This window comes from Rhipicephalus sanguineus, chromosome 2, assembly GCF_013339695.2.
Source record: "Rhipicephalus sanguineus isolate Rsan-2018 chromosome 2, BIME_Rsan_1.4, whole genome shotgun sequence".
Classification (NCBI taxonomy): domain Eukaryota; kingdom Metazoa; phylum Arthropoda; class Arachnida; order Ixodida; family Ixodidae; genus Rhipicephalus; species Rhipicephalus sanguineus.
In genome coordinates this window covers 99430379-99457794 of record NC_051177.1, presented here as the reverse complement: position 1 = coordinate 99457794, position 27416 = coordinate 99430379, and the positions used below count along the sequence as shown (strand labels likewise).

General features: G+C 46.5%; 1 protein-coding gene across 1 annotated transcript in view; it reads left to right on the top strand.

Annotated features, from left to right (window-relative positions):
- Positions 1-13280, top strand: part of LOC119383457 (Down syndrome cell adhesion molecule-like protein Dscam2) — a 179563-nt gene extending 166283 nt beyond the window's left edge. The window contains 6 exon segments of the mRNA XM_049412517.1: positions 2813-3118; positions 4026-4193; positions 4946-5275; positions 6235-6301; positions 7507-7690; positions 10885-13280. Of these exon segments, the coding sequence (XP_049268474.1) occupies positions 2813-3118; positions 4026-4193; positions 4946-5205 (734 nt within the window). The 3' untranslated portion in view covers positions 5206-5275; positions 6235-6301; positions 7507-7690; positions 10885-13280.
- The last annotated feature ends 14136 nt before the right edge of the window (positions 13281-27416 follow it).

Here is a 27416-nt window from a genome sequence, read left to right as displayed (position 1 = left end):
ACGTCATAATGACGTCATGGTGAGATCGCAAATTTTGGCGATCTGTGACGTCATGATGATGTCATATGCTGACGTCATCACGTGACGATTTTCTATATCACTCGTGTTGATGACGACGGCGCCGTCGCCGACGGTCAATTTTCGCGTTTGATGAGACATCTAAGGCTTTCGCTTTATTAAAAGGTATACGACTCAGAGTACTACCTACTCCGCTGTGGGGGCAGCAAGCTGTCCCTCAATTGTGAAGACTGAAATGGGAGTAGCATGCAAAATGTTTGTGTGTTGAAAAAAATGGCTTACGATTTTGAGTACGAAGTGGTCTCTACCATGCACGGTGTAAGAAAAATAATTTAGGTGTGGACACTCCGCCCGACGGCGCGTCCACATAATGTTCGCCTCTTTCCTCCTCTCGGCCCCCATGTCGCAGCGCCTCCCACGCAACCGCGGCCGGCCCATGTACTATAGAAGACGAGCTGCGTGCGTAGCGTCCGTAACGGCGTTGCGCACGTGAGAAGTCAGCGAGCAGAAAGACTGCTCACGCGCTCTAAGCAAGACGCCGCGCTTTTACGTACGCAACGCTGTTAGGGACGCTATGTGCGTCGTGTGCGCCGTTTACACCGTGGCCGTAAGAAAACTCGCCGTGAAAAAATGCAATGAGGTGAAAAAAAAATGAAGAAAAACGCGCGTTTGCCTCGTCGCAATAGGTTTCCTAAGCCCCCATGTCGCAGCGCCCCCCACGAAACTGCGGCCGGCGCATGTATTAAAGGCGAACATTATCTGGACGCGCTCTCCTTCGCGGCGGGCGGAGAGTGTCCACACCTAAATTATTTTTCTTACACCGTGCTACCATGGGAGAGCATTCAGCCGTCCCGTTCACACCAGCGAATGAGTTTCGTAGGCACCTACAGGGAAAAATTGTACAGGCGTGTTCAAGAAACAAAGCTTCCCTATAGGTGAATGGATAAGGACTACTTTCTCAGGTTTGCATATTTACCTCTGGAAGCTTCGATAGATAAATAAATGAAAGGTGCATTATCGAACATTCTATTTAGAGGACTTACCACACCTCTATTATGTCTGTTATACAAACACTGCGGGCGCAGCAGTTGGCAGGTGCTCATTTTTACAAATTGGTCTTTCATAGTGCAGCAATCATGGTCAACAGGATGTCAGTCGTCCCAGTCAGGCTTCAAACCATGCATCTAAACAGCAATTCACGCGAAAATTATGTTTCGGGGGTGGACATTCACGTTCACATGAATGGCTGCAATGGCGTATTGCCTTCGTCAGCCGCCAAGGCATTCCAATCTGACATCGTTTGCATGTGGCGCAATCTTATTTATCAACCTGCAGATGCCGAAACCTGTTTGTGGTGACTTTCATGGCACCTGAAAGGGACCCTAAACTATATGCCAAATACAATGACGTAGAGTGGTCTCTTTCTCGGCTCTACTACCCTTCCTACCAGCGCTATCTCTTCCTCGCTACTTGTTTCTTCACAAATCACGTGGACAATGTCAACATTAGGCTTTGAGCCTATCAGGATTTCGCGTTTTTCGACTAGACGCTGTTATCTCCGCTTGCGCAGTTGAAAACGCACAAAACGAAGTGAAATCAGATGATCGCGCATGATAGCCATGCGGGACAAGGCTGTACGGGGATGCCACTGCATGGAAAAGCAAGGTAGCAGGCAATTCACAACTGATATCCCTCGCGTGTGGACCAATCGAGAGCTTATTTCATCACGGCGTCACGTGAACCCATTGCTGGCGTCACGAATTTTGCCGAAAAGCCAGGAAACGCCACGAGAGAATAACACGCTCGTTCATTGTTCGCCTCACTTTTTTTCTCCCTCTCATTGCGATACACCGTCGTTGACATGCTATAAATGCACCACCTGGTTCGAATCACTTACCCCGTCTAGGGCGACCCTTTTCTTTCGCACTGAATTGATGTGGTTCGCCGTCTCAGTGCACTACCACTCGTACATACACGCAATGCGCGAGAAATGTGGTATCACACCCCACTTGTCGAGTTCACGTTAACGCCGAGAATAATTTTTATTGCGATAGCAATTATATGGACAGTCTCGGCTGGATTTTGCCGTCGCCGTCGCCGCCGTCATGCACCGTATATGTATCAGTATGTGTATATATATATATATAAAAGCCCCAAAGAAAAATAATTCAGAAAAATGCTTCCGACGCGCGGAATCGAACCAGGGACCTCTTGTTCCGCAGCGAGCGGCGCTATCCACTACGCCACGAAACGCAGATCCTCCTCGTAGCTAACGGCGAGCGTTATATACACACCCTTTAGCGCTGGACGGACTCGGAGACAGCAGGCGATAATAAGCGTTTCTTCATTACCAGCGAGATATCGCTAGGAGCCCGACGGGCGCATTTAAAAGTCGTCGGCGAGCTCGCTCGCCTCTTCCTATATTTGCGCATGGGAGAAGCTTGCGCTTCCGCTGTCTGCTCGCGCGGTTTTCTCGTGGTGAGGGGAAGAGGGATGTTTCACGCTTTCACCGTGATGTCCGCACTCATGTTACGGAGCTTACGAAAGTCACTCGATCTCAAGGGACGCCGCTAAACGAACAAACAGAAGATGAGCGCGAACTATCAATTGTCACAGCTCGACACTTGAAGCACGCTAGTTTCCTTCGCTGCTTCGGCCGCCTTTGCAACAGAAGCGATGTTCAAACTGAGAGTATCCATTGGCGAGCCTCACTTCGTATAGCATTAGTTCCTTGCTATCGCATTCATTGCTTCGCCCTTGCGGCGAAACTGTGACTTTTTCTGGTTGCACGCAGCGCCCGTGGCACCTGATGAGCGTGACGTACTGTTGTGCAACGTGACCTCGGTGACGCTTCAATTGAGTTCCTGGAAGAGCGGCGGTTGTCCTATCCTCTCGTTCGCCGTGCTGTGCAAGCCGCAGTCTCAAAAGGAATGGTCAACAGCCACAGCCACGCACCTGATACCGGACAACAAGCAACCACCCGTGCTGGTCATTCCGGACCTGAACCCGGCGACCTGGTACGACCTGCTCATCACGGCAGAGAACGACGCTGGAGCCACGGAAGCTGAATACGTCTTCGCTACCCTAACACCGTCCGGAGGTAAATCACGAATCGCGCGCTCTACAGACCTCCATGCACATGTAGATTCTATATGAAAATGCTTTGTTTGTTATTTCGTTTTGGTTTAGTGCGAAGATCATGAGTTAAATAACGTTTGGACTCATCAGGACATGCAGCACGTACTGAGTATGACCACATTGAAGACATGCACTGCTTATTTATTTTTTAAATTTCGAAAGCCTGCCCTTCGGCATAGTAATGCACTGCTTATTCTCTGCTTCACTCATGACGTGAGGAGAGTAGACAGAAGAGTTTCCTCTTGTCCTTAGATCTGTCGGCAAGGCAATTGTATCTCGTCTTGCGTTGTCAAAACTGACGACATTCTACAACCTAAGCTTCCTTTAAAGTGTTAATTTCAATAACTTGTAATTTGCTCTTATTTATCCTAAAATTGCATTCTATATGAAAAGTCATTGAGTTAAAAATATGTACTTACTTGACACAGTTTGGCCCGTAAGCAAACTGAATCGCTGTAAGTGTGGCATCGGCAAAGTTAAGTTTTCAGTTTGCTATGACTCAGCGGATATCACGCCGAAAAGCTGGAATGCCCTTGCTCTCGTCTTTTTAATGCTAGTGTTGCTGTCTGAGGTGCTGCCCTCCCCCTTTCCCCTAAAAAGAAAGACGGAAAGAAAGAAAGAAAGAAAGAAAGAAAGAAAGAAAGAAAGAAAGAAAGAAAGAAAGAAAGAAAGAAAGAAAGAAAGAAAGAAAGAAAGAAAGAAAGAAAGAAAGAGTAACCAACTAGCTTGAACACTACTTGGCGGAAGATTTCATTGGTACGACTTGCCGCGCAAGCAACCCCGTCGCATGCATATGTTCTCGAAGTGCGCACGACGTTTCATTTATTGGTTGATAGTCGTATCATAGAATGCACTTGGTCTTCCCGTAGGCACCTTACCACCTCCTCAGTGGACAAAGGCTGTCGAGTCACCACACCGGCATATTCGCATCATCATCCCTATTGCCTGTACCATTCTGGCGATGCTGCTCATCTCCGCCGCCGTCTGCTACGTGTTCTCACGCAGACGCCTATCTGCCATCCAAAGGCCGTACTCAGGTAAGAATTCCACGCATAAAGGCAGATCTCGTAGAGCATCTTAATCATTCTACACGGCAAAAGTTGTCAAGCTCAAAATCTGTAGGTGCTAAAACGTGGTCGGGTTTGCAACATAGGTTGCTCAAACTAGCATCGATGTATTGTAAAGACACCCGATATACAGCCTGCCTAATCCAAAAAGAAGGTACAATAAAAATTTAACATTAAGAAGGTCGCAAATGAATGCTTCACAAAATGTAATCACAAATGCGTTTATGCTTACTCATTTGCGATGTTCATTGACCTGTGAGATGTAACACGTTCTTATGAGGTACGTAACATGTAGTTCCAAAGAGGCTTTAGCTGTCACATCGCCATTAGTGAACTGGAGTCAAACGAAAACTAGGAGAATGCGTAAAAATTCTGGCGGGTGGACGATCAGCTACTTAACGAGAATTAGTGTAAAAGGCAATCAAAGCTACACATCCCTTATTGTCATTGAAGCAATGTGTTTCCTGATATTTCATCGATCACAAAAATGAGAATAGAGTAACAGGTTCAGCATACCTGCAGATTTCTGCCTATGTGTTCTTTCCTACTCTACTAACTCGATAAACCTTCATATTTCGTACGCACTCACGTCGCTAAGAAATCGCTAAAGAAAAAATCCCCAGACGCTGTAGCCCATCTAGTACTGGTGAAAAACTGTCATGAACATATCTACTAGGCTCAATAAGTATATAATCTCGTGATCACCAGTTTCTGCTTGACAGGTGAAAGCGATCAAGCTTCTGAGGTGATGAAGTCTGTCGACACTGTACCGATGAGCGTGTGGGAGAATTCAAAGCACCAACAGCAGTTCCAAGTGGCAAACCAGCAGCAGCGCCCTACGGAACGGGAGCAGCTCTACTGCCCTTCGCCGTATTCCGCCGGCGGAGGACGTCTCGGATCGCTGTACACGACAGAAGGATTACGATCGGGATGGGCCTCCGCGCGTAGCCTACAGAGCGCCTATGGAGGAACCAGAAGATGACAGATTGAGGCCGCACCACACCTACGACGTGCCTTTTCTTCGGAGGCCTCCGGACTCCGAACAAGACCAGGTGATTTTAAAGAAACAATTGTAAATTGGACGCACGATTTTGCCAAAAGCCCTGTTCGGTGTCACAGGAAAGTTTGAGCTGACTTGTCGAGCAAAATTAAGTGAAGTGACTTCACGTTCGCTATAGTCGTTCCGTAGTTTCTTTATTTTTTTCCTAAAGCAGTTCGCGCTTCGGCTATCTAATGCCATGAAAGTTAACAATCAACTACCAATCAAGAATAAGATACGAAAAGCGACCTAAAGCTGCGAAAGGCGATCTCGGAGGCATTAGCCACGAGTCTCTAAGTGCACAACAGATGGCGCTACATAACTGCGGCGCATCGGAACAGAGATACACAGAGCGAAAGCGCCAATCCGCCTCTTTCACAGTGTCATGGCGCAAGCGCTCTTCCCCTAGCGGGAAAGTTGCGAAACGCTGTGGTAGGGTCTCCGGACGCCTTTCGGTCTCGGAGGTTTTTGTTCTAGCAATCCCGCTTGTCCCGTATCACCCCGCAAAGCTCCGCACCCCTGCCAAAACTACAGAGGCTAGCACAGGAAAATGAAAAGGGTGGATTATGCGTACGACCTCTTAGTGCGAGTTCGTCAATGAGCGCCAACTTCAATCAGTCAAAAGTGGTGAAAGTTACACCATAGTCACCCACTAAGGCATGCCTCAGTCGGACCGTTGTTGTGGCCCGTAATACCAGAGGTTTTTATTTTTTTTAGCACACAGTCGACAGAAAAGGTTTACGGACCTCACTAGCGCTTACGAAACTGCCTCTCAGTGCCGCCTGACGGTGTGACACCAGTTATCGAGAGCAGCGCCGAGAACGGCAATATTTCCTTACACTGTATGCATGCATGTCAATTTTCTTTTAATTCTTGCTGGCTTTTCCTTGCACGTTTTCATTCAAGGCCAGTGACAGCATTAGGGTACCTTTTTTTGATGTTTGAATTACTTCATTTCTATCCCGCCCGCAGCTAGGTACGCAGGAAGACCTGACAAGTTCAACAGAGCGCCTTGGAGACCACATATACTCCAAACCTAGTAAGATATTTCTAAATTGCTATGACATGAAGAAAAAAAAAAATATATGTCAGATTGCATGAAAGCAACATTGCGAATACATCCGTTTTTTTTAATGTATTAGCTTAATCAGAATGTCTAGGGTGGTGTCGACTAGAATAAATATAGATAATAAATATGTATTTCGAGAAAGATCGAGAAAAAAATCACAGCATATCCACGGAGTGAATGATGATGAGTGGGCGAAGCTGCGGAGGTTCATCGGTAAACCGTGAATCTTCCGTGAATTCTGCCCAGTACATCATCACCGACGTGAGATCGGGCGCGTTTATACTAAAGGTTCGATGAGTTATGACGACTTGCAGCGCACTTTAATTTTACATGTACGCTGTGAATTTTCATTGTTTAGAAAACCATTGCTTAGAAAACAGCTGGCGTCTTTCGTTAAGCAGCTGGCGTCTTTTCGTTTTGCTTTAGAAACATCTGCCGTTCTTTCGTTTTGCTTTTACAAAACATCTGGCGTCTCTTGTTGGTTTATTTCATCAATCAACGGCGTTTTGAACAAAATTTTTATTGTTTAATCACGCACAGGAGAAATCTCACCAGGCACTACCTTGGAGGTAAAGAATGGCTGCTAATGGGAATGAGAGACAGAAGAAGTCGGCTTTTAGCTAACGCTGCGAATTTTTTTATTGTTCAACAACGCACAGGAAAAATCTCCCACCGGCACCACCTTGCAGGTCAAAGCGTAAGACTGGTTACATACTACGCTACGAGGGACGAACGGGTGCCGCTATAAGGAGCTTCGCCCCTAAAAGCATTTGTAGCCACATCGCTTGAAATCGGTTACGCACACGTATGGCTATGTACACCTGTTTCTTTACGTACTCACGAATTTCATTTCCGGTTATATAGATATCATGAAAATAAGCATTGTATTTTATTTTGTTAATGTAAGGAGGAAACACCAGTAAAATTTCTAAAATTATTTGTATTGAATCTTTCCTTATCTGACTAATTAAGAAATCTAATACACGCTGAACTTTGCTTCTGGGGATCTGTAACAGTAATTTGGGAAATGCGTTTCAGGAATATTGGGGTATTATGGATATCCACAGCAATGATGAATCGTACTATGCTGCGCTGTGTCATGCAACTTAACAGATCCTCTGTCAATTAAACGACCCCCCCCCCCCCCCCCACTCCCCCTTCTTTCTCGTCTGCAGCAACTGTGTACGTGTCTCCAGACAAGTGCAAGGCCCAGCGCAAGTCCCTGCAGACGCTGAGCATCATCGAGGGCTACCCCAACAGCAATGTCTCGTACGTCTACTCGAGACCGAAGAAGAAGCACTGGGGCAGCAACGACGAGGAAATTTTCTACGCTGAACACAAGATGCGTAATCTAGCTAGGTGAGCGCACCGTAGAAAACGAGGCAATGCTAGCATTCTTATCTACACCCTACCTCAAGCAGAGCTAATTCTACGATCGAGCGGCCTTTTTGGCACCGTGCACTTCGCGATGTTGTCCGTGCGCGCGCTCTAGCAATCTCTGCTATCCGTTTCTTCACTTCTGTTCCCATTTTTGTATGGTCATTTTTCTTTCCTCCATTATGACGTGGAAAAGCAAAAGCATTTCCGCTTAAAGGGGAACTCCGGGGATTTTTCTATATTCACCGATTTGCATTAAACTTTAAACATATGTTCCTTTCGGTACCTTGAATATATGTGCCGAATTGTACAACCGTAAGTCGTTCAGTTGTTTAGAAAACGAATTTTGAAATTGGCAGCCAATTCCGGAATCACGCCTGTTAACGCGGGCCACCCTGTGTGTGTGACGTAACGTGCTTACTCTTTTCGAACCCCGCCTCGCCCAACAGACGGTTGCAGCGCGCGCTTTCTTCTACGACGCGGCGACGACGCGAGCAAAATTGTTCTGTTTTGTTAGCTGCTAGCGTCTTAGTCGTTGTTGACATCGGGTTTTACAGTAAGCACGCACTATACTGAGCAACGAGGAGATCGATGCGGGGCACGTCAGCTACTTCACGCACCGGCAGGTCGAAATCAAAAGGCGATGCTTCCGAGCTCATATAGTAGCTGCAATCATCGCTGAACTCTTCACTGGTAAGTTCGCGCGATAGAGGAAGCACGTGTGCTATGTTTACACCCCGGCCAACCATGGCGGCGTGTAGCGCCCTTCGTGACGTCGTCGCATACCCAGCACGGAGCAGCTCAGCTCCCTGTTTCGGTTTCGACTCCTCGTTTATTGCTTATTTAAAATTATTGACGAGTCTTTCAGCGAAATGAACCACCCTTGCTGTTACAGGACTGGTTATACTATTTGAAAACGGCATTATCTCAATATGGTCGAAAATGCACCGGAGTTCCCCTTTAACGCCTATAAGTCTTTGTCTGAATTCTCACCGCCTTTCACGATTAGCTTCGTGCCCACTGTTTTCTTCAGTGATTGATGTGCGTTCAGAACAGCAGCGCGCATTTGAAACAATGAAAGAATGGGTTTTTAGCACAAAATTACAAAATTCTGCCATCTGCGGCAGAATTGCTAACTACTTATCTCACAAAGTTCACGTGCCTAAACCGCAAAAGTCAGATGCCATCCCCTACAAGCCGCTTTTCAGAGAAGGCAACATCGTTAGGAACTTGTTGGCTTCGGCATATGAATAATATAAGATAAACTTTATAAATGTCGACATATGATCTGTGACAACTGCGCTTCATGTTCATTCTTTCAAGCAGTGCTGGCCGTCGCCGATGGGTTCTCGTCAACAGCCAGAGTTCAGTGCTAATAACGGACCTAAAATAATAAAGAGATGATTTCGTATTCTCTGAATAGCCACACACTGCTTGGAAATGCTCATACTAAGTTCACAGCCCAATCTCGTGGACAGGTAATTAAAGGTCGAGCTGATTAAAATTCAATGGTGAGCTTGCCATGTGAACCATTGCTGACTCCAGCGTAATGTCATCTGCATACCCTATATCATTAACTATTATAACTAGCATGTAAGTGACCCTAGGTGATAATTTTGAGCAGGTAAACTAGGAAGCTGGTGTTTGACTTCGATCATCGGTATAGTTTCTGCTGACTTTTCGAGCCTCACTGAAGACAAGCTCGATGATGGGAGTTCGGAAGCGATACCAAAACAATTTTGCACAATAACTCAGCACTACAGAGTGCAGCGCAGGAGATATTCCCCACTGCACGAGTCTCTGAGGCGCGCCTAAACAGTTTTTATGGAGGTAGCTCCAAACCAGCGCATTTCTGCAACACACGCTAAATCACTGCATGTACTCCACAAAATACCAGCAGCGATGCCCACATTGCAATGTCCCATACTTAAAACTGCTCAGCGCAAAAGTAGACACAACAACACAGCTGAGACGAGGACAGCGCAGACTTCCAACTGAAATTTATTACAACACACAAATGCATAGCCTACACACAAGATATGAACAACATGCTTATGCTAGAAACCAAAAACCAAGAAGTGAAGGGCGAAAGACCGCAAAACACTAAGGCGAACCGCAAAAAAGTAAAGTGTGATTCTAGGTAAGCCAGTTCTTTATCGGATAGGCTGTTCTTTCATCCTTCGATCACTTCTTGGTTTTTGGTTTCTCGCATAAGATGCTGTTATCTTGTGTGCAGGGTATAGATTTGTGTGTTGTAATAAATTTCAGTTGGAAGACTGCGATGTCTTCGTCTCACGTGTGTCGCTGTGTGTCTACTTTCTGGTACTGCAGTTTTAAGTATGGAATACCAACTAGACCGCTCCCACACGTCGCAACGTCCTGGCTACGCCCTACCACGCCACTTGGGCGTGTCAACTGATGAGCGCCAACCAACCAATCACGCGCCCAATCGTACGACAGTGGGAAGCCTCGCTGTCTAGCGTAAACTCACGGAATCAATTCGATCTGGCCGCGAGAGCACGTAGGACGGCCGCGGCTCACGGTGTTCCGGACTGAGGACGCCACCCATGCCCAGGGCCCGTCGAACGTTCCTGCTCTTTCTTTTAAATGCGAATGCATTTCTTAGTCGGGGGTTGTCCTGCGTCCCTGGCCGGCGTGCGCACAGGTGTTATCTCTCCGCGCGCGCTCCTCCTCGCCCCTAGCAACAGCTGCGCCGCGCCTAGCAACCGGAGCAGGTGGTGAGCAGCGGAGGGTAAGGGAGAGGAGGAGTGTACCCGGTGAGGGTGCTCGCATCGCGGAGCTCGCTCGGCGGAGAGAGAGCTCGGGCGCTCCTCCTCTCCGCGCTCGGACTTATATATATCATGCAGGGAGCGCGCGCTTTGGTGTCTTGATAGCGATGGAAGTCGGTGAAGTCGAATCTCTCGCGGCAACGATACCACTAGGACGAAGTGTAACACAATGCAACACGAGCATTACGCCTCTACGTGCACACTCTCGTCTCTTTTCATTAATTAATCACACACTCATCGGATGCATTGAAATGCATTCGCATTTCCTCACGATCCCCTTCGGGGAGGTGCGGGGGATTTATTTATTTCATTAAATGTTTTCACTACTCATCCATTCGATGTGTTCACTTTTCTCTCAGAGTGGCACTAATACTTCTGATTTCGCAGGTACGCAGATGAACTGAAGTCAGAGGAAGTGGACTCGCGTGAAAGTGGCCTAGAGTTTGCGGTCGACGCGTACGAGCTGTCCGAGGCCGAGTGTGACATGCCAACAAGGCATTGCTCTGTGCAGACATAGGCTGCTGCAGCGACAAACGGCCTGTGACGAACAGCCTGACCAACGCAGCCAGACACAGTTCGCGGCGAGTTTCACCCGCAACATCTCCGTGCTGCTTTGACCAACTCTGCTGTGAATATTGTGATGTGACTAAGGACGACCTCAAACGTTCAAGACAATTGTGTGACGCGAAAATCTGTGTTACCTGAACATTTATTAATTCTTACTTTTACCTTAACCGCTTTCAGCGAAGCTCTAAACTTTCGAAATGCTGTTTTCCGCTCTGGTGGGATACTTCACAAGGAGGGAGCCGTTCAATGAAAAAAATATGCTTCTTTTTAAAGGGGCCATGACACCCAATTTTCTTTCATAATCTGTGTTTAATGGTAAAATCCTTGTGCGTTCACAAACAAGCTGGCGAAATGTTAGCCTATTTTGGCCGAGCAATTTATGTATAACTGAATATATTGATACACACGCGAGTGTACTCAGAGTCGGCAAACACTGGCGTGCTCGTGAAATCTGACGTAACAAGCTGCTTGCTGTGCGAGCGTCTGCATTCCGGCGAACGATTTCGTTTCGTTGTCAGCTGCCGTGAAATCCAGCTATCCCGGCTTTCCTCAGCATGGCATCGAAATTGAATTAGCGGTAGCGGCTGAAACCTTGGTAGAAGGTGACGGCTCTGCTCCAATCAGCACATGGCGTCACACACGCCATGCCAAAATGGCGATCGTCGCCGGCAGGCGGGATTTATAGCCGGCGACATCTAGGTCATATTTGGCACTGAATTATTCTCTTACACTCCATTTTTCATATACGAGTATGTAGAGGCACAATAGACCCTCTTCTTCTCTTTTTCGCGGGAAACCCCAAATTCTTGTTTAACCATAGTTCAGTATGTACCATCAAGCCCTCATTGAAACTCTGTATTGTTGGGGGACAGTGTCATGGCCTCTTTAAGGTTCAGCAATGGGGTAGGTGTTGGAGCCTGGCTAGTGGTAAGGGCTCCAATTTGCAGAAGCACCGCTTTCTTTTGACATATGTGGTCCTTGACTTCATCCGTAGCCCTGAAATTAGGAACTTTTCAAGAACAATATCAGAATATTACGACACCCAGAGGATGGCGATAAGTAGAAGAATGAGTTACGATATCGCCAGTGATCACACTGGTTGGCGTTGACAATGTAAGCATTTATTGTAGGCATTTGTGAAACGTTGATTGTTACAAGGTGCGCCATCCATTGCAGGGATGGTCATTGACGTGTGCATAAGTTAATTAATCATGTCCTTTTCAACTAAACAACGCTCTATGAGTGGCCATTTTCCTCTTGCGATATTGCGTCTGACTTGTATTTCGTGGCCGGCTAGAATATCCCACGAAAAGAGGAATTTATTAGTGGCATGAGCAACGACTGAAACTCTTGTTTCTATTCCAAGCACTTCTGGTCGAGCAATTACTTCCGATTTCCTGAATACTCAGAAAACTAAAGAAAAATTAAACTGGTAAGAAATCCATTGCTCTGGCACTAGTTAAGTGTTATATTAGATACAAATGATATCGGAGCAGAGGTTTACTTAAGGTATGGTCCAATAATTGTAAGTATAATAATGAAAAGTATTTTAGTGAGTTCATTGAAAAAAACAGACCCTTTCCTCGTGAGCCGCTGGCATCGCCACGGCGGAGGGAATCTCAACCATGCGCTTCTTGCTACGTGGCCTCTGCGATCGGCTTCTGCAGCACGCGAAACACAAACTTTAATCCAAGGAATACACCAAGGAACAGGAATGTCAACGTGCGAGTGGCACCACCAGACAACTAAGTCGAGGATTAGGGTCGCCTCCAGATTTTTTCTTTTCACGTTGTACGCATGCAATAATATGACGAAGCGCAACAGGCTGTCCGAATGTCTAAAAGAAGGCAAAGAAAAAGCGAGGAGCCAGACAGACGAGTTTATAGCACATCTGTCACAGCGCAACTAATAGAACTTGCATGCGCGACAGCCCAGTCCTCACAGAAGACTCTTTTTTTGTGGAATCATTTTTTTTAACATTCAAACAATGAACTGAAAAATTCACTTTTTGTGAAATGTTGATAACATATACACTGCCGAAGAAAGCTTTAAATATTACACTGACCAAAGGAAATGCTACCTTAACGAGGAGAGAGTCTGGCGCTAGATGGTAAGATGTTGTCCTTGTAGTTAAAGGTATAGTTAACAAAATAAAGTTCGACCGAGTGATTGTTACGTAAATATTTGTTCGCGTTGTGCAACTGTTGTAAGCTCACGCGTGTAAAAATGCTATGGGTATAGAGTGGTTGTTTATTTACCATGTTCATTGGTGCAAGTGTGCTGCGATGAGACGTTGAAAAATTGCCGAACGACATGTGAGACATTTTTTTTTATACGAGAGTCCCTACAAGATGGTTTATATTTTGACTGTTTACATAAATAAATTCCGTCTGTATGACGGTTTCCCACTTTGTCTCTTTTGTCGATTTTGTGTAGACTTGAGCCGAGTAGTTCACGGGCTGAGGTGCATCATAGTTCCAGGGTGAGTGTCCTTGGTTGGTTTCTCTCTAAATATAGTTCACACCAACAATGCTGTTATTATTACTTGATTTGAATACACAAACACGAGGGACACTAAAGAAAGAGAGATATTTCAGGCTTACAACTGCCATTTAGAGGGCCACAAATCCTGCCTACTCCTTGGGGAGTCGCGGAGAGATGGAGGAAAGGAAGACAAGGGAAGCAAAAGAGGAAAGAAAATAAAACCGAAAATGAATAACGCATACGGTCACAGAAACAATAGTCACACGGGGAAATGCCTGTAAACTCGAGGGCAGATAGATTTTGTTCATGAAAAATAGCAGGGCTCGATGGGCCTGGTCACATCGAGCAGCACATCCTCTCGGAATCAGGGAATCATCAATGGTCGCACACTTAAGTCCAATTAGTCTATATTCCCTAATTAGCAATGCCCGCTGCGTAAGGAATGTACAGCACTCTAAAAAATTCACTTAAGACGACACGAAGGCGAAAACCATCTACTTTTTCTTCTCATTCGATATATTGGTCCTGCGCCGCCACGCTCTGAAAGTTTTGTGGACCTAGCGTGGCTTTGCATTGCCTTCAGGATCTGAGGCACCTCACATGGTTTTGCAATTCCTCCGTGACCGGCACACCTTTGACGAAGCTACGATGTCATGTGACTTTACGTAACAGTGACGTCATGATGAAGTCATATGTGACGTCATCACGCGATGATTTTTTTTTTGCATCACTCGTGTTGTTCCCGACGCCGCTGGATGCCGACGGTCAATTTTCGCGTTTGATCAGGCATCCAAGGCTTTCGCCTTAATAACGTGTACAAGAGTCACACAGGAGACACAAGACTTACAAAGCGGACTGTCCACACGTCCTTAACGATATAAACGTTCACGAATCAACACAAAACCAGCCCGCAGCTTATATACCAGTGTTGTGGCACGACGAGCAAGCCACCAGCGCGAACAAGGGATTCATTTGCTACACGTTGGTCTGAGTGCTGCTTTAGAAGGTGTCGGCGGATCAGGAGACGAACGTTGTCAGGCACGCACGAAAGTTCTTGGCAGTCACAACGGTTGTTGGCCCAAGTTGAAGCGAGGTGGTGGGCCCCTTCATTTCCAGTAATACCCACGTGCGGAGGTATTCTCTGGCAAATAAGCCGGGATACACAACGAAAAGTAATTTTGTCGCCAGATTCTACGATACTGCATATAATTTGGGTCATTGGTATCTTTTGTCAACAGTCTGCTGAGGGCAGCACGGGAGTCTCTAAGGATGATGGCATTCGATGCTATTAATTCTTTTTCCACGTATTTGAAAGCAACACCAATCGCCGCTAGTTAAACATGTACTATATAGGACTGGCCAAAAATCTGATACAGCAAGCTCTGTGGAGAATTTGCGAAGCGAGTAACAAAAAGCCCATTTGAACAATTACGAAAAATAATACTCAATATTTTTGTTGTTTATGTGTCATAGGTATCAATGTTTTTTTTGGAAAGGCTTAGCACGTGCTCCAAGTTAGTCGGAGAAATCTCTGTGTGTGTGGATGTGCGCGTGTATGTATATATATATATATATATATATATATATATATATATATATATATATATATATATATATATATATATATATATATATATATATATATCTGAATGTTCCGAATTTTTAAACACGTTTTCCGGCGAAGGCGCGGCAAGCGAGCAAAAGTATTATATCCCTCGCCGCTAAATAGCTGGACGATGCCTTTACATTAACCGTCATGAAAAACGAAGACTAATGCGAACAAATAAAAAATAATCTAACGCACGCTGAAAGCTCCAACTTTTTCGACGAACTTTCGCACTTCATACCGCCTTTCCATTAAGAGTGACAGGAAGGTTGGGAGCAATTTCTGTAACCCAAACACGTACGAAAAATATTTCCCGCTCTACACAAATGAGGTCAACTTTAAACAATCAACGGTGGGGATTAAAGTCCCATTACGCTCTTAGGAAGTTAGCTCTACGCCATTAGTTACCGTCAGTGCTAATTTTTCGTCGTTGATTCTCTAAACGCTAAATATTCATTGCCAATTTCCGTGATCAGCGGAGGTCAATGGCCGCTCTGCCAGTGTAGCCAAGACGCTCTTCCCGAGCGGCTGTCACTCAGATTCGCGTGCGTGTTAGTTAAGTAAAGCCAGATGCCGGCGTTGCGGAAGAGCTCATTATGAAGCCCCAAAACAAACGGCACCCTTTCGGAAGCTGCAGAGCCAATACATTTAATAGGAGCGGTGTTTTCAGGCTAATTGCAGGCCATTCTGGAGAGGAGTGCAATTTATATTCTGTCCGAAATGTTTTCATTAGATTAGTCGTGCTGGAGTAAAGCAATATTGAACAGGGTGTGCATCGAGTAAACACACACACACACACACACACACACACACACACACACACACACACACACACACACACACACACACACACACACACACACACACACACACACACACACACACACACACACACACACACACACACACACACACACACACACACACACACACACACACACACACACACACACACACACACGAAACTGTCCATATAGGCGAGCAATTGGCGATTTTGGTCCCAATCCCTCGCGCCAAAAATACAGCACCCAAGTCACAGTAAGGTTACCCACAGTTATGCCTTTTTTGTACACACGCTACAAACGAAAGAATAAGATTGAGCTTAAAAGTAGGGGTGTGCGAGTATCAAAATTTTTGAATACGAATCGAATACGAATATCCACCTTCGAATATCGAATCGAATATCGAATATCAAAGAAACAATGCCTCCACAGTAACAATATTTTATTTAACATGTAGCTATTTGAAAAAAAAAGCATTAACAACCTGACTGGCAACACAACATACACTGCTATCTCCAGAACACAATGTCCAGGCTAGCACAATGCACATCACCACACAAGCAAATATCACGGCACAATGAAAGCAATGAATACATGTTATCATGAAGAAATATGAGTTGCTCCACATGATCAGGCTGCAGGCGCTCCCTTGTAACAGGTACACCCCCCCCCTGCCACTGAAAAGGCACGCTCGCTTGAAACAGAAGTGGCTGGTATAGGGAGTTACATGGGGCAAAGCTTTGCCAGACTGGGATATCTTAACAGTCCGCCACCAGTCACGTGGGTCACTGTCTTTCTTCAGAAGTGGTCCCGCATAGTGAACGAGTGGTAGAGCGGCACGTTACGGCCGCATAATACTGAAAATGTACGGTTACATGATCCCCAACAGCGCTACACGTCGGAGATGGATGGATGGATGAATAAACTTTATTTCGGTCCCTCGGAACGCGCCCTAGCACGTTGCGGGCCGCTCCCACGTCGGAACAGAAAGACTAAGTCGCACTGCGTCGCGGGCCCGTTGGACTGCCCATAGTTGTGCTTCGAGTCCGGAGCTTGTGATAGCATCTTCCCATTTTGACGGCGTGATGACTTCGCCGCCGTGTAACGCACCAGCAATAAATCATACGTATTGGGGCACTCGTCGCATGCAGATATCGTGCCTCCGTGTACTTAGGATGTTTATCGCTCCTCTCGGCAACGTTTTTAACGATACAAACGCAGCAGAAATGTGGAAGGCGAGTTATTTTATGCATGATAATCGAATCACATATTCGAATTTTTCGATTATTCGAAGTTATCGAATATTCGAAACTTTTCGAATACACGATTTTCGAATCGAATACGAATATTCGAATGTAATATTCGACGAATATTCGAAACTTTCGATATTCGCACACCCCTACTTAAAAGCCACCCAGCAACACAACCATCCACGAAGATATGCGTGATTGTCTCTGCATTGGCGCACAGAGATTTTTTATGCGTCTTGTATCACAGGCGACTGTTTCCAGCTGAAGTGAGTGTCGATTTAGCGGTAAATGCTATAGATCAAGGTGTCATAAGTACGTTGGCGTATGGGGCAGCGGCGGTATTCAGCAACATCACACCAATGAAGTGATGAACAGCCCCGGCAGTGGTGGTGCAGGGCTCGCATCTCAATGGTGCATGGGAATGATTTCTATTTTGTGTACTCTAGAAAAATACAGCTGTATGCAGGTGTCCATGTACACACTGTGTTACAGCACCAAAGCCGAACGGAACATCACATTTGTGTATTGTTCAGAAAAACTAGGGACTATTTAGGGCACAAAGTATTTGGAGGGCGGTAATCTGTGCCTTAAGCAATTCAAGAGCCCTGCCCCGTCGAGAAAATAGGGGCCAGCGAAGCTTGGCGTGTGCGCATGCCAGACACACTACCTTTCTTTCTTTCTTTCTTTCTTTCTTTCTTTCTTTCTTTCTTTCTTTCTTTCTTTCTTTCTTTCTTTCTTTCTTTCTTTCTTTCTTTCTTTCTTTCTTTCTTTCTTTCTTCCTTCCTTTCTCTCTTTCTTTCTTTATTTATTTATTTATTTACTTATTTTTTTCTAGTGGCGCCATGCTCCCTCCTAACTGTTTCCGTCCTCCAATGCCGGCAATTCGTCCTTCATCCACGTGCTTAACAGCGCAACACATCGGTTGCTGCATACAACAACGATGGTCATGCGTTCATATCCGGCCAACAATGAAATGTGGCAACGTGAAATGACAGGCGATCTTGATAAAAGATCAGATTGCCATGTCAGAAGCGGCTGATCGCCGACAAGGGCACGATAAAAAAAATCACGCCATATCCACGAAATGAATGATGACTGAGGATGTGACTCGGAGATAATTGGGTAAACCGTGAATGCTCCGTACAATTCCTCTACTGCCATATAAAGACATTACACGTTGTTATAGTAGCGATTGTGGTCAGGTTGTTGTCGAACCACAAGCGGTCGCAGACCTTGCAGCTGTGGCCGAACGTGCGGTCAAGGAAATGGCGCTTGAAGCGGGCGTTGGCGCCACCAACTTCCGGTAGCGACCGCTTTCGGCGCTTGGCCGCTGCATCCCGCGCCCGTACCTCTTCGAGGTTCTCTTGCCGCCGCTTCCGCGCTGCTTCGGCTTCGCGGGCTTGTATCTCGGGGTCCGCACGACGCTTACGTCTCTCTGCGGCCTCGCGAGCTCTCACCGCAGGGTCTTGGCGGCGAGCCCGCGTGCTGCTGCTTTGAGAGCCCTCCGCTCTGCCGCCTTGTCTTCTTCGTTCATGTTATTAGTGTCGAAGCGCACTGCCGGAGTGGAGCGAGCGCCACATGCTACAGTTGGCTATGCTATATGTGGTTTTGCTGCGTTAATATCATCATCAAGGCGCTCGAAGAACAAGAGGTAGCAGACTTCTCTTTCGCGCGAGCTACGCCTGTAGCGGTCGCCTCTGGAACTAAGGTTACGCTTACGGCGTGGGACTTTGCCACAGCCTAAGAACCTGGCAAGCCAGCTCCTAAAAGAGGGTCAATTATTAGAAAGCAGCGCATACAAATACGCAAGTGACTGGCGCACCTTCGAGGGCCGTATTTCTGTACGCTCGGAGGCGCCAGGTTTTTCTCGTACAATGCCGCCACCGAAAACTGTAAGTCATAATAAGCTTCGCTTGAAAACACTAAACCCAATTCAGTGTTTAGAAAAAAGTCCAGCTTAGGGATGGTCGATTAAAATTTTTAATCGATTAATCGTTAATCGATTTAGCCTTTAATCGATTAATTGCTTTCGGTGGAATCTTTTAATTGATTAATCGATTAATCGACATTTTTTATGGGTGCTTTAAAACCGATATCTCTTTGTTTGAGAGGCATCGTTTGTGTTTAATATGGGCCCAAATCTTTTTTATTAGACGCGTTGACGATCCGAAATTCCCGCTTTCGAAAGTGTCGACGACGGGCCCCTTGTGTCCAGTGTGCGACAATTCACACTTTCGCACACTGGACACAAGGGGCCCGTCGTCGTTGGTTGATGTCGCGGATTCAAGAATCTGCGGCCATCATCCCTGGACTATTCGGCAGCAGGTCGCATTTTCTCGAAGCCTGCCTACTCGAGCTCATCGAAACCGGAGGCGCGTTCGGGGACCACACTGGTTGGAAAGTCGCAGTTGAAACATGCAGTGTGGCGGAGGGTGAGGAAATCCCGAGAAAGGTAAAAAAAGACGAGGAGAAATTAAATAAGACGCTCGCTCTAGTAAGCAAGGCATCTGTTCTCGGTTTGTCGGTTAGATATTGTGGAAGCCCTACATGATACTATAATTGCGGACTGACGCGATCTTTTTCTTGAGGTCACCTATGCAGAGATTACACAGAAATATACTGGCCTCAAACAGACCATCCGTACAGGGAACTGCGGGAAATAGAAGGAAAGAAGATGACATTTAGGGGCTCGTTTTTTTCTTTGTTAGACACAATAATAATTAGAACTAACAGACAATATTGCCAAGAAAAAGTATAGGGGGTGTTATTTGTAATAATTGGGATATAAATCTGAAGAAAGTGAACGGAAAGATAAGTTGTCGCCGGAAGGGACCGAACCTGCGACCTTCGAATAACACGTCCGATGCTCTACCACTGAGCTACGGCAGCGGTCATCCCCCCGTCCACTTCATAGGGTATACGTGTGCATTTTTAAATCTAGGAGTGTTAGCGCCGATCTCAGCCATGGCGGCGAGTGTGGAACACTCTTTTTCTGCCTTTTGCCGTCACGTAGCAAGTGATCTTTTTAAGAGCTGGCAGCTGACCAATAATCCCTCGCATACTACCTGAAGGCATCAAGTCTGAGAGAAGGAGACCCTCGCTATGAGTGAAGGAAAGAAGATTACTTTTAGGGGCTCGTTTTTCTTTGTTAGACACAATATTAATTAGAATTAACAGACAATAATGCGAAGGAAAGTATAGGGGATGTTAAGGGTGTATGACAAAGAAAAACGAGCCAAGTCACCTTCTTTCCTTCATTCATAGCGAGGGTCTCGTTCTGGCAGACTTGGTGCCTTCAGGTAATATGCGAGGGATTATTGGTCAGCTGCCAGCACGTAAAAAAAGGTCACTTGCTACGTGACGCCAAAAGGCAGAAAAAGAGTGTTCCACACTCGCCGCCATGGCTGTGATCGGCGCTGACTAACACTTTTTAGGTTTAAATGCACATGTGTACCCTATGAAGTGGACGGGAGGTGACCGTCGCCGTAGCTCAGTGGTAGAGCATCGGACGTGTTATTCGAAGGTCGCAAGTTCGGTCCCTGCCGGCGGCAAGTTATCTTTTCGTCCACTTTACTTTCTTCACATTGATATCCCAAGTATTACAAATAACATCCTCTATACTTCCCTTGGCATTATTGTCTGTTAGTTCTAATTAATATTGCGGGAAATAGAGTGACATGAGTTTCTGCCTCCCGGCTAGAAAAAACAGCAGCTGCGCCAGTATACTCCGCAGCATAGGTCGGCAAACTCACTCATGAGTCGACTCACTCAGACTCACTCAGACTCAGATCGAGCCATGAGTCTGAGTCTGAGTGAGTCCACATGAGTAATATTTTGGTGAGCTTTCAGTCCGCGTGAGTCCGGCTGAGAAAAATCTTAGTGAATCTGAGTCCGAGTGAGTGCGGTAGCGGAAAATTTTGGTGAGTCTGAGTCCAAGTGAGCCCTAAGCGCAAAATATATTTCTTGAGTGAGTCTGAGTGAGCTCCACACTTTTTTGCCGACCTATTGTTTTATGTACACACCTTCAGCGTCACTAGCACCCTTATGTCGGCTCACGCTTATACTCCCGCTGACTCACACTTCAAAGCACTAGCGTTCATACACCAACTCTATATTTATTAATCAGAGGCGTGAGTTACGTAGAAGGGGGGGGGGGGAGCAGGTTGACCTCCACCCGCAAACTCTTTCACAGGAAGTTCTTGATCAAAAATATCTCGTGTGAGTCACCTCTTTCAATAAGAATGTCCATACTGGATTGCCACCACTCATAACTCATATTTGAAGGTACGAGATCAAAAGGCGCCAAGTCGAGCGCCAATTCTGCGAGATGTTGGTGTTAAAGAGCAGTGACACCATGATAGAAGAAGCCAATTATACGCTAATGGACTCATGAGTCGACTCACTGAGACTCAGAGCCGTGAGTGTGAGTCTGAGTGAGTCTGGCTGAGCAACATGTTGGTGAGTTTGAGTCCGAGTGAGTCCGGCTAAGAAACATTTCAGTGAGTCTTGAGTCCGAGTGACTTCGGTTGAGGAAAATTTTGGTGAGTCTGAGTCCGAGTGAGCTCAAAGGGCAAAATATATTTCATGAGTGAGTCTGAGTGAGCTCCACATCTTTGCCGTAACACGGCGCCACTCACATCTTTTCAATCGTGCGTACATCCTGAACTGTGAGCGCTATCTAGTGTACCAGACATTACAACATAAATTGCTCGACTGTCCTTTCTTGTCACAGCAGAAGACGGGGGCCTCTAGCTGAAAGATGTATTTCTCCCTAAATACGCGACCATGCAGTATTACTAAGTGCTTCAAGGTCACTTCTTCAATAGTAATGCACTGGATGCTAGACGTTCGGTAAACCGACGCGTAAAGTTGCGGATACATAAGCGTCTATAAGACCCATTTCAGAATTCGCGAGTGCGCATTCCTGCGCTACATTTTCTCTCAACTAATGGCAGCAACTTTCGTGCTTCAAGTGGAGACGAGGTCGTAGTTGCGCGTGCTGGCGTTTGTCTATTATGCGTGTTCGTGTCAAGAGAGCCGAGTCTACACTTTCCGCGTCCCAGCGCAAGCAAACCGCGCTTGAACACTCTGTTTGAAGAAGTGACTAGCTGCCATTAATTGGGCTAACTGCATCGTAGGAAAGTTAGCTCAACAATTACGAAATGGTATATATACCCTATAAGACGGACAGTTGGGCTAGTTGGTATACCAGCATAATAAAAGATGGTTACTAGCGTCCTTCTCCTCTTTACGCTAGCAAACATGTCTTGTTATGTATATACGGATTACCTAATCATCCTCCCCATCATCGTACTTCATCACTCTTTTTCCCCCGTTGCGTTTTCCCCGGTGCAGAGTAGCAGGCAGGGGCCTACTAGCTCGGGCTACCCTCTCTGCCTTGTAATATATTTTCTCTCTCTCTTTCATTGGTAAACAATATTTTATTTCCTAAAGAGTAAAACAGAACGGCACTAAGAACCAGTGAGGAAATAAGCAGCGCATATCGCACTTACACAAGAATCGAGTAAAATCTGAGGGTTGAATAAAATACAAAGAAAATTTCGATTGACACTACAGGTGACGAAAACTACTCGTTTATCAAATGTAAGCAGACATGCGTTTATGCGGCAACACGATGAAACAGCGCGGCAAAAAACAAACACGAACAAAATAAGCTACAAGACGATTCGCTGGCACGTATGAAATTTACAGAAAAGAATAAACTTCTCTTTTGAAAGTTGGTGAATCCACGTGCTGCTTACTTTCTCAACAGTCCCCTTTTTTGTTTTGTTTCATGGGGTTGCTGCTCCGAACCACATGCTTTTTTCTACTGAGCGAAGAAATCTCAGTTGCCCAAGATGCTCGGGCGACAACGGACAACTCCATAGGGTCGCCACACATCCAGCATGCGAAAAAAGGCGCTCGGATGCTACTGACGTTGCAGGAAATGGCAAATACTCCATTGCAACGTCAAACACATGATCTAGGTCAGTTCGCATGCTGCGCCAAGTCTCAAGTGAATTCGGATTGGTGCGGCGATCGACTACAGGGTTACTATAGTATGTCTTGAACTGAGAAGGCATTTAGTTCATCGGATCGTACTCCAGTGCAACGCAATTGCGTAGAAGTGCGCGATCGACGGCATCCCAAATAGAACCAGAAAAGTAGTAGTATTCGGCTTTGCAACTTCCTGCGTCTAAGGATAGCTTTCAGGGTCTGCCTCTCAGGATTAGCGCGCCTCGCACTCATGCGCTCCGGCCAAGGGGCGAGGTTGGGGGCGGGAGTGGGGGATGCCGCAATCGATTAATCGAATTGTTTTAATCGATTAATTTGATTAATCAAAGGCACACATCGATTATGATTAATCGATTAATTGTGGACATGTAATCGATTAATCGATTAATCGTTCATCGATTTTACCATCCCTAGTCCAGCTAGTTCCAAGCCATGAAACCTTCGGACAGCAATGCCGTCGCCCCTTTCGTCATTACGTTTTGCTCACAAAATATCGCCAAAGTTTTCGTTAAGGACTTCCTTGTTGTTTCAGTGTTGTTTCTTTGTTCTTCAGGCCAAGCCATGTGATTCCGCGCGACAATAAGCCCATTGACGGCCGCGCTACAGCGCTGCGGTAGTGTTCCAATGCGGCGGTGGCTCATTCACCCTTCCCACTTGCCCAAAACGCGTATAACTAACAAGGACGCGCTAGAACGCAAGGAGCGTTTCAAGCCCTGCTGCTGTGGATGACATGCATGACCGAGCTGGTAAGGTTGCACCGCCGCTGCACCTTTTGGAACACTGTGTGCGAGAGCGGACGATGCAGCAGTGCGTGCGTCAAATCCATGGAGCGCTGACCTCTTCACCGCGCAACGCATGCAGGATGCGCAACGCATCCTCCACCGCGCAACGCGGATGCGGGGGCGTAGCTGCCACCTCTCCGGTTGACATACTTTCCGCAAACGCCATTCGTTATCATTTTCTCACTCACCCCTTGAGGCACACCTCCTCTCCATGGGACACGTGACCTCTCCGTGATCAGGTGACCTCCTTCAATGTCCCGCTCTCAAGAGCCTCCTCCTTTCCCCTGGTCACGTGATCGTCGGTATATATAACGCATAGAGTTTCTTACAATAATACCTAGAGAGGAATCCGGCGCTAGTGTCTACGCGGGCGCCTTGAGCGGCGCTCAACCACCATGGGAATGATGGGAAGTACAGGCCTCGGATTTGCTTCGAATGAATTAGGTTCTTGAGATTCGCGACGCTTGTTTGCCGAGTGTAAAACAAAGCGATATGAAGTTATTTCCAATAAAAACTTGCTTCATTCTTTTCTACGTAAAAAATATTGCAAAAAGCTTACGTGACCGTGAGATGAAACTGAAACCTGGACAAATTCAACCACCAGGGTATGCATTGCCCTGCAATTGTGTTCCAGATTTGGCATCCCAATATAATGAATTATTTCTTTACAACGCTTAAAACAAACGCGCTTCTCTCCCTCTAAAGTACGCATTATCTATTTATGGAAATAACAGTACCGTATTGAGTGAGAAACACTTAACTTACCATATGCTGCGATGCCAGATGCGTCTGTCCAAGTGGCCTGCCCCCAACGCGTCTCTCGTTTTGTTGTGAAGTCGAGTCAGAGAGGCGTGACGGTGCGTCCACTTAGATTCGCCGTCGTTTTGCAGTCGATTTGAAAGAGTTTGACAAGTACCGCTTATCACAAAACGTGAACTCTATGGGATATCCTGCACTGGCGGGGACGCTACATCTATGCGCAGCGGTGAGTGCACGACGCTTTGCTAAACCGTCAAATACAACCTGTAAAGCGCAACGTGGCAGCAAACAAGAAACTTAGCGGTCTTAAGACTCTTTGAACAAAAAAGGCACTGCTTGAGTGCTTTGCAACCCACCCCACTGGCCACGCCTCGCAAAGAACGAAACTGAGACTGTATAAAAAGATCCGTAAACAGTCCGCTAGCTAACGGAATCCAATCCGAAGCCTGTACTTCCCTTCATTTTCATGGTGGTTGAATGATCGCAGCGCCAGTTCCTCTCTAGGTTACTGTATGAAACTCTATGGTATAACGCATCTATATGCTTCCCATAAATTCATATTGTGCAAGCGTGGGTGTAAAGCTTGTGGTTAGGACACTTGTCTCCGGACCTTGAGAGCCTGAGTTGAAACTCCACATCGCCAAGGATGTTTTTTTTTGTTTATTTATTTCTAATTTCCCTCTTCCACCACTGACACCTCGTCTCCGTGGTCAATCATGCGAGTTTCAGCGAAACGCCATGGACGGCGAACGACGACGACACTGGCAAAGGGTCCGAAAAAGAGAGCTTCGCTCTAAAAAGTGAACGATGCAGAATGCTACGTACTTCCACTATTCGACAGCGCTTAGCAGTCCGGAAAATATCTGGCAATGTTGCCATGGAATGCCACTCACGGTCACTCATCAAATGGCATCTTAGGCTGGTCGTTTCGGAGCGCTCTAGGGAGCTCTCGCGAGCGGCATCGTATTTGGCTGGTTGAAAGTGAGCGCGCACCTCGAGTTCGGCAGGGTTTTTCCATCGCTCTCCGCTCGTTGATTGCTCTGAACTGCTCCGAGTCCTTTCGACAGAGCAGTGCGAGCACTTCCGGTGACGTGATCACAGACAGTGCGGTGGTCGCGGTGGCGACGCATAAATGATTGAGTCGTCCGGTCTATGCACAGTTTTGTCAACATGTCAAATAGAGCGCGATGAGTGCTGAGTTGATGCCATCTCCTTTGTTGGCCTACGGCGACCAGCGGTAAAAGCTGCGACGGTGATTACGACGTCAGCCGCTGATTGCGAGCAGCGATTCGCTTAGCCAACATGGGCTTTTGCATACGGCTGCTGCCATTTTGCTTGAAACGTGAGGAGCTCAGGCTAGGCTTCGACGCGCTTCGATTAGAAACCTGATTTTTGCTGTAGTCACGTGGTTCCTCCTGTACCGGCCGTGATGCCAGCTTTCCTCCGACAGCGAGTTTCACGTGCGGCTCGCGCTTATGCTGTGCCTCAGAGTGCGATCAAACGCCTGATCCGTCCATATCTGAGTCGTAGGACAGAAGCGACCAGTCAGGGACATCAAAAGAGGACATTTAACGAGGGATACAAACAAGCGGCACCTACACGTAAAATAATCCTCTAACAAGCGCAACTTTCGACCTATTAAAATCGCTTCGCAGCATGTCTTTTTCACGTATTTCGGTTAAAAAGAAAAACGGCGATGTATACCAATAACTGAAAATATCTATAAAAAGGGAATTTTACAGAACATTGAGTCAAATTGAAACCTGCGGGAACACTGGTTTGAGACAAAATTATATATTCGCTGGTAGTGCCCCTTGAGACCGCTCGAGCATTAGATATGCAATCATCGGTTGCGAGTCCTACGATTGTATCTTCGCGTCGTAGCTTGAGAAGTCTTGTTATTAAACACAAAGGGTAACCCACCATATCCCCATGCTTACACTCACCACATAACACCAGCCACGTTTTACGTGAGCTCAGGTATTCGATATGTGTCGTCGTTATCGGCCGATATTCCATCTTCATAGCAAGGCTATGAAGATGCCTTCCCCTACCCCTCTCGCGTTAGCCGACTCCGTGGCATACTTGCAAGTACAGGTACTTGCAAGTACACTCACCACATCACCAGCCACGTTTAACGTGAGCTCAGGTATTCAATCTGTGTCGTCATTATCGGCCGATATTCATCTTCATAGCAAGGCTATGAAGATGCCTTCCCTACCCCTCTCGAGTTAGCCGACTCCGTGGCATACTTGCAAGTACAGGTACTTGCAAGTACACTCACCACATAACATCAGCCACGTTTAACGTGAGCTCAGGTATTCCATCTGTGTCGTCATTATAGGCGATATTCCATCTTATAGCAAGGCTATGAAGATGCCTTCCTACCCCTCTCTTGAGTTAGCCGACTCCGTGGTATACTTGCAAGTACAGAGGTCAACACGTGTCTAGAACGCTGGAACGGCTCAGCGGCACGCTCCGGCACCGTGTATATCGATGAGAAGTACTTTGAGACAGCCATGCTTGAGCATTCATTCTAAGTGGCAATGCATGCTACCATTCTGGTTCTTTCCAACTATAGCTATAGGTGTAATCGGCCAACACCGTCAGAGAAGTCCGGAGCGCGCCGTTCGAGTGTTTCAGACAAGTATGTTGACCTCTACACTCTTTTCTC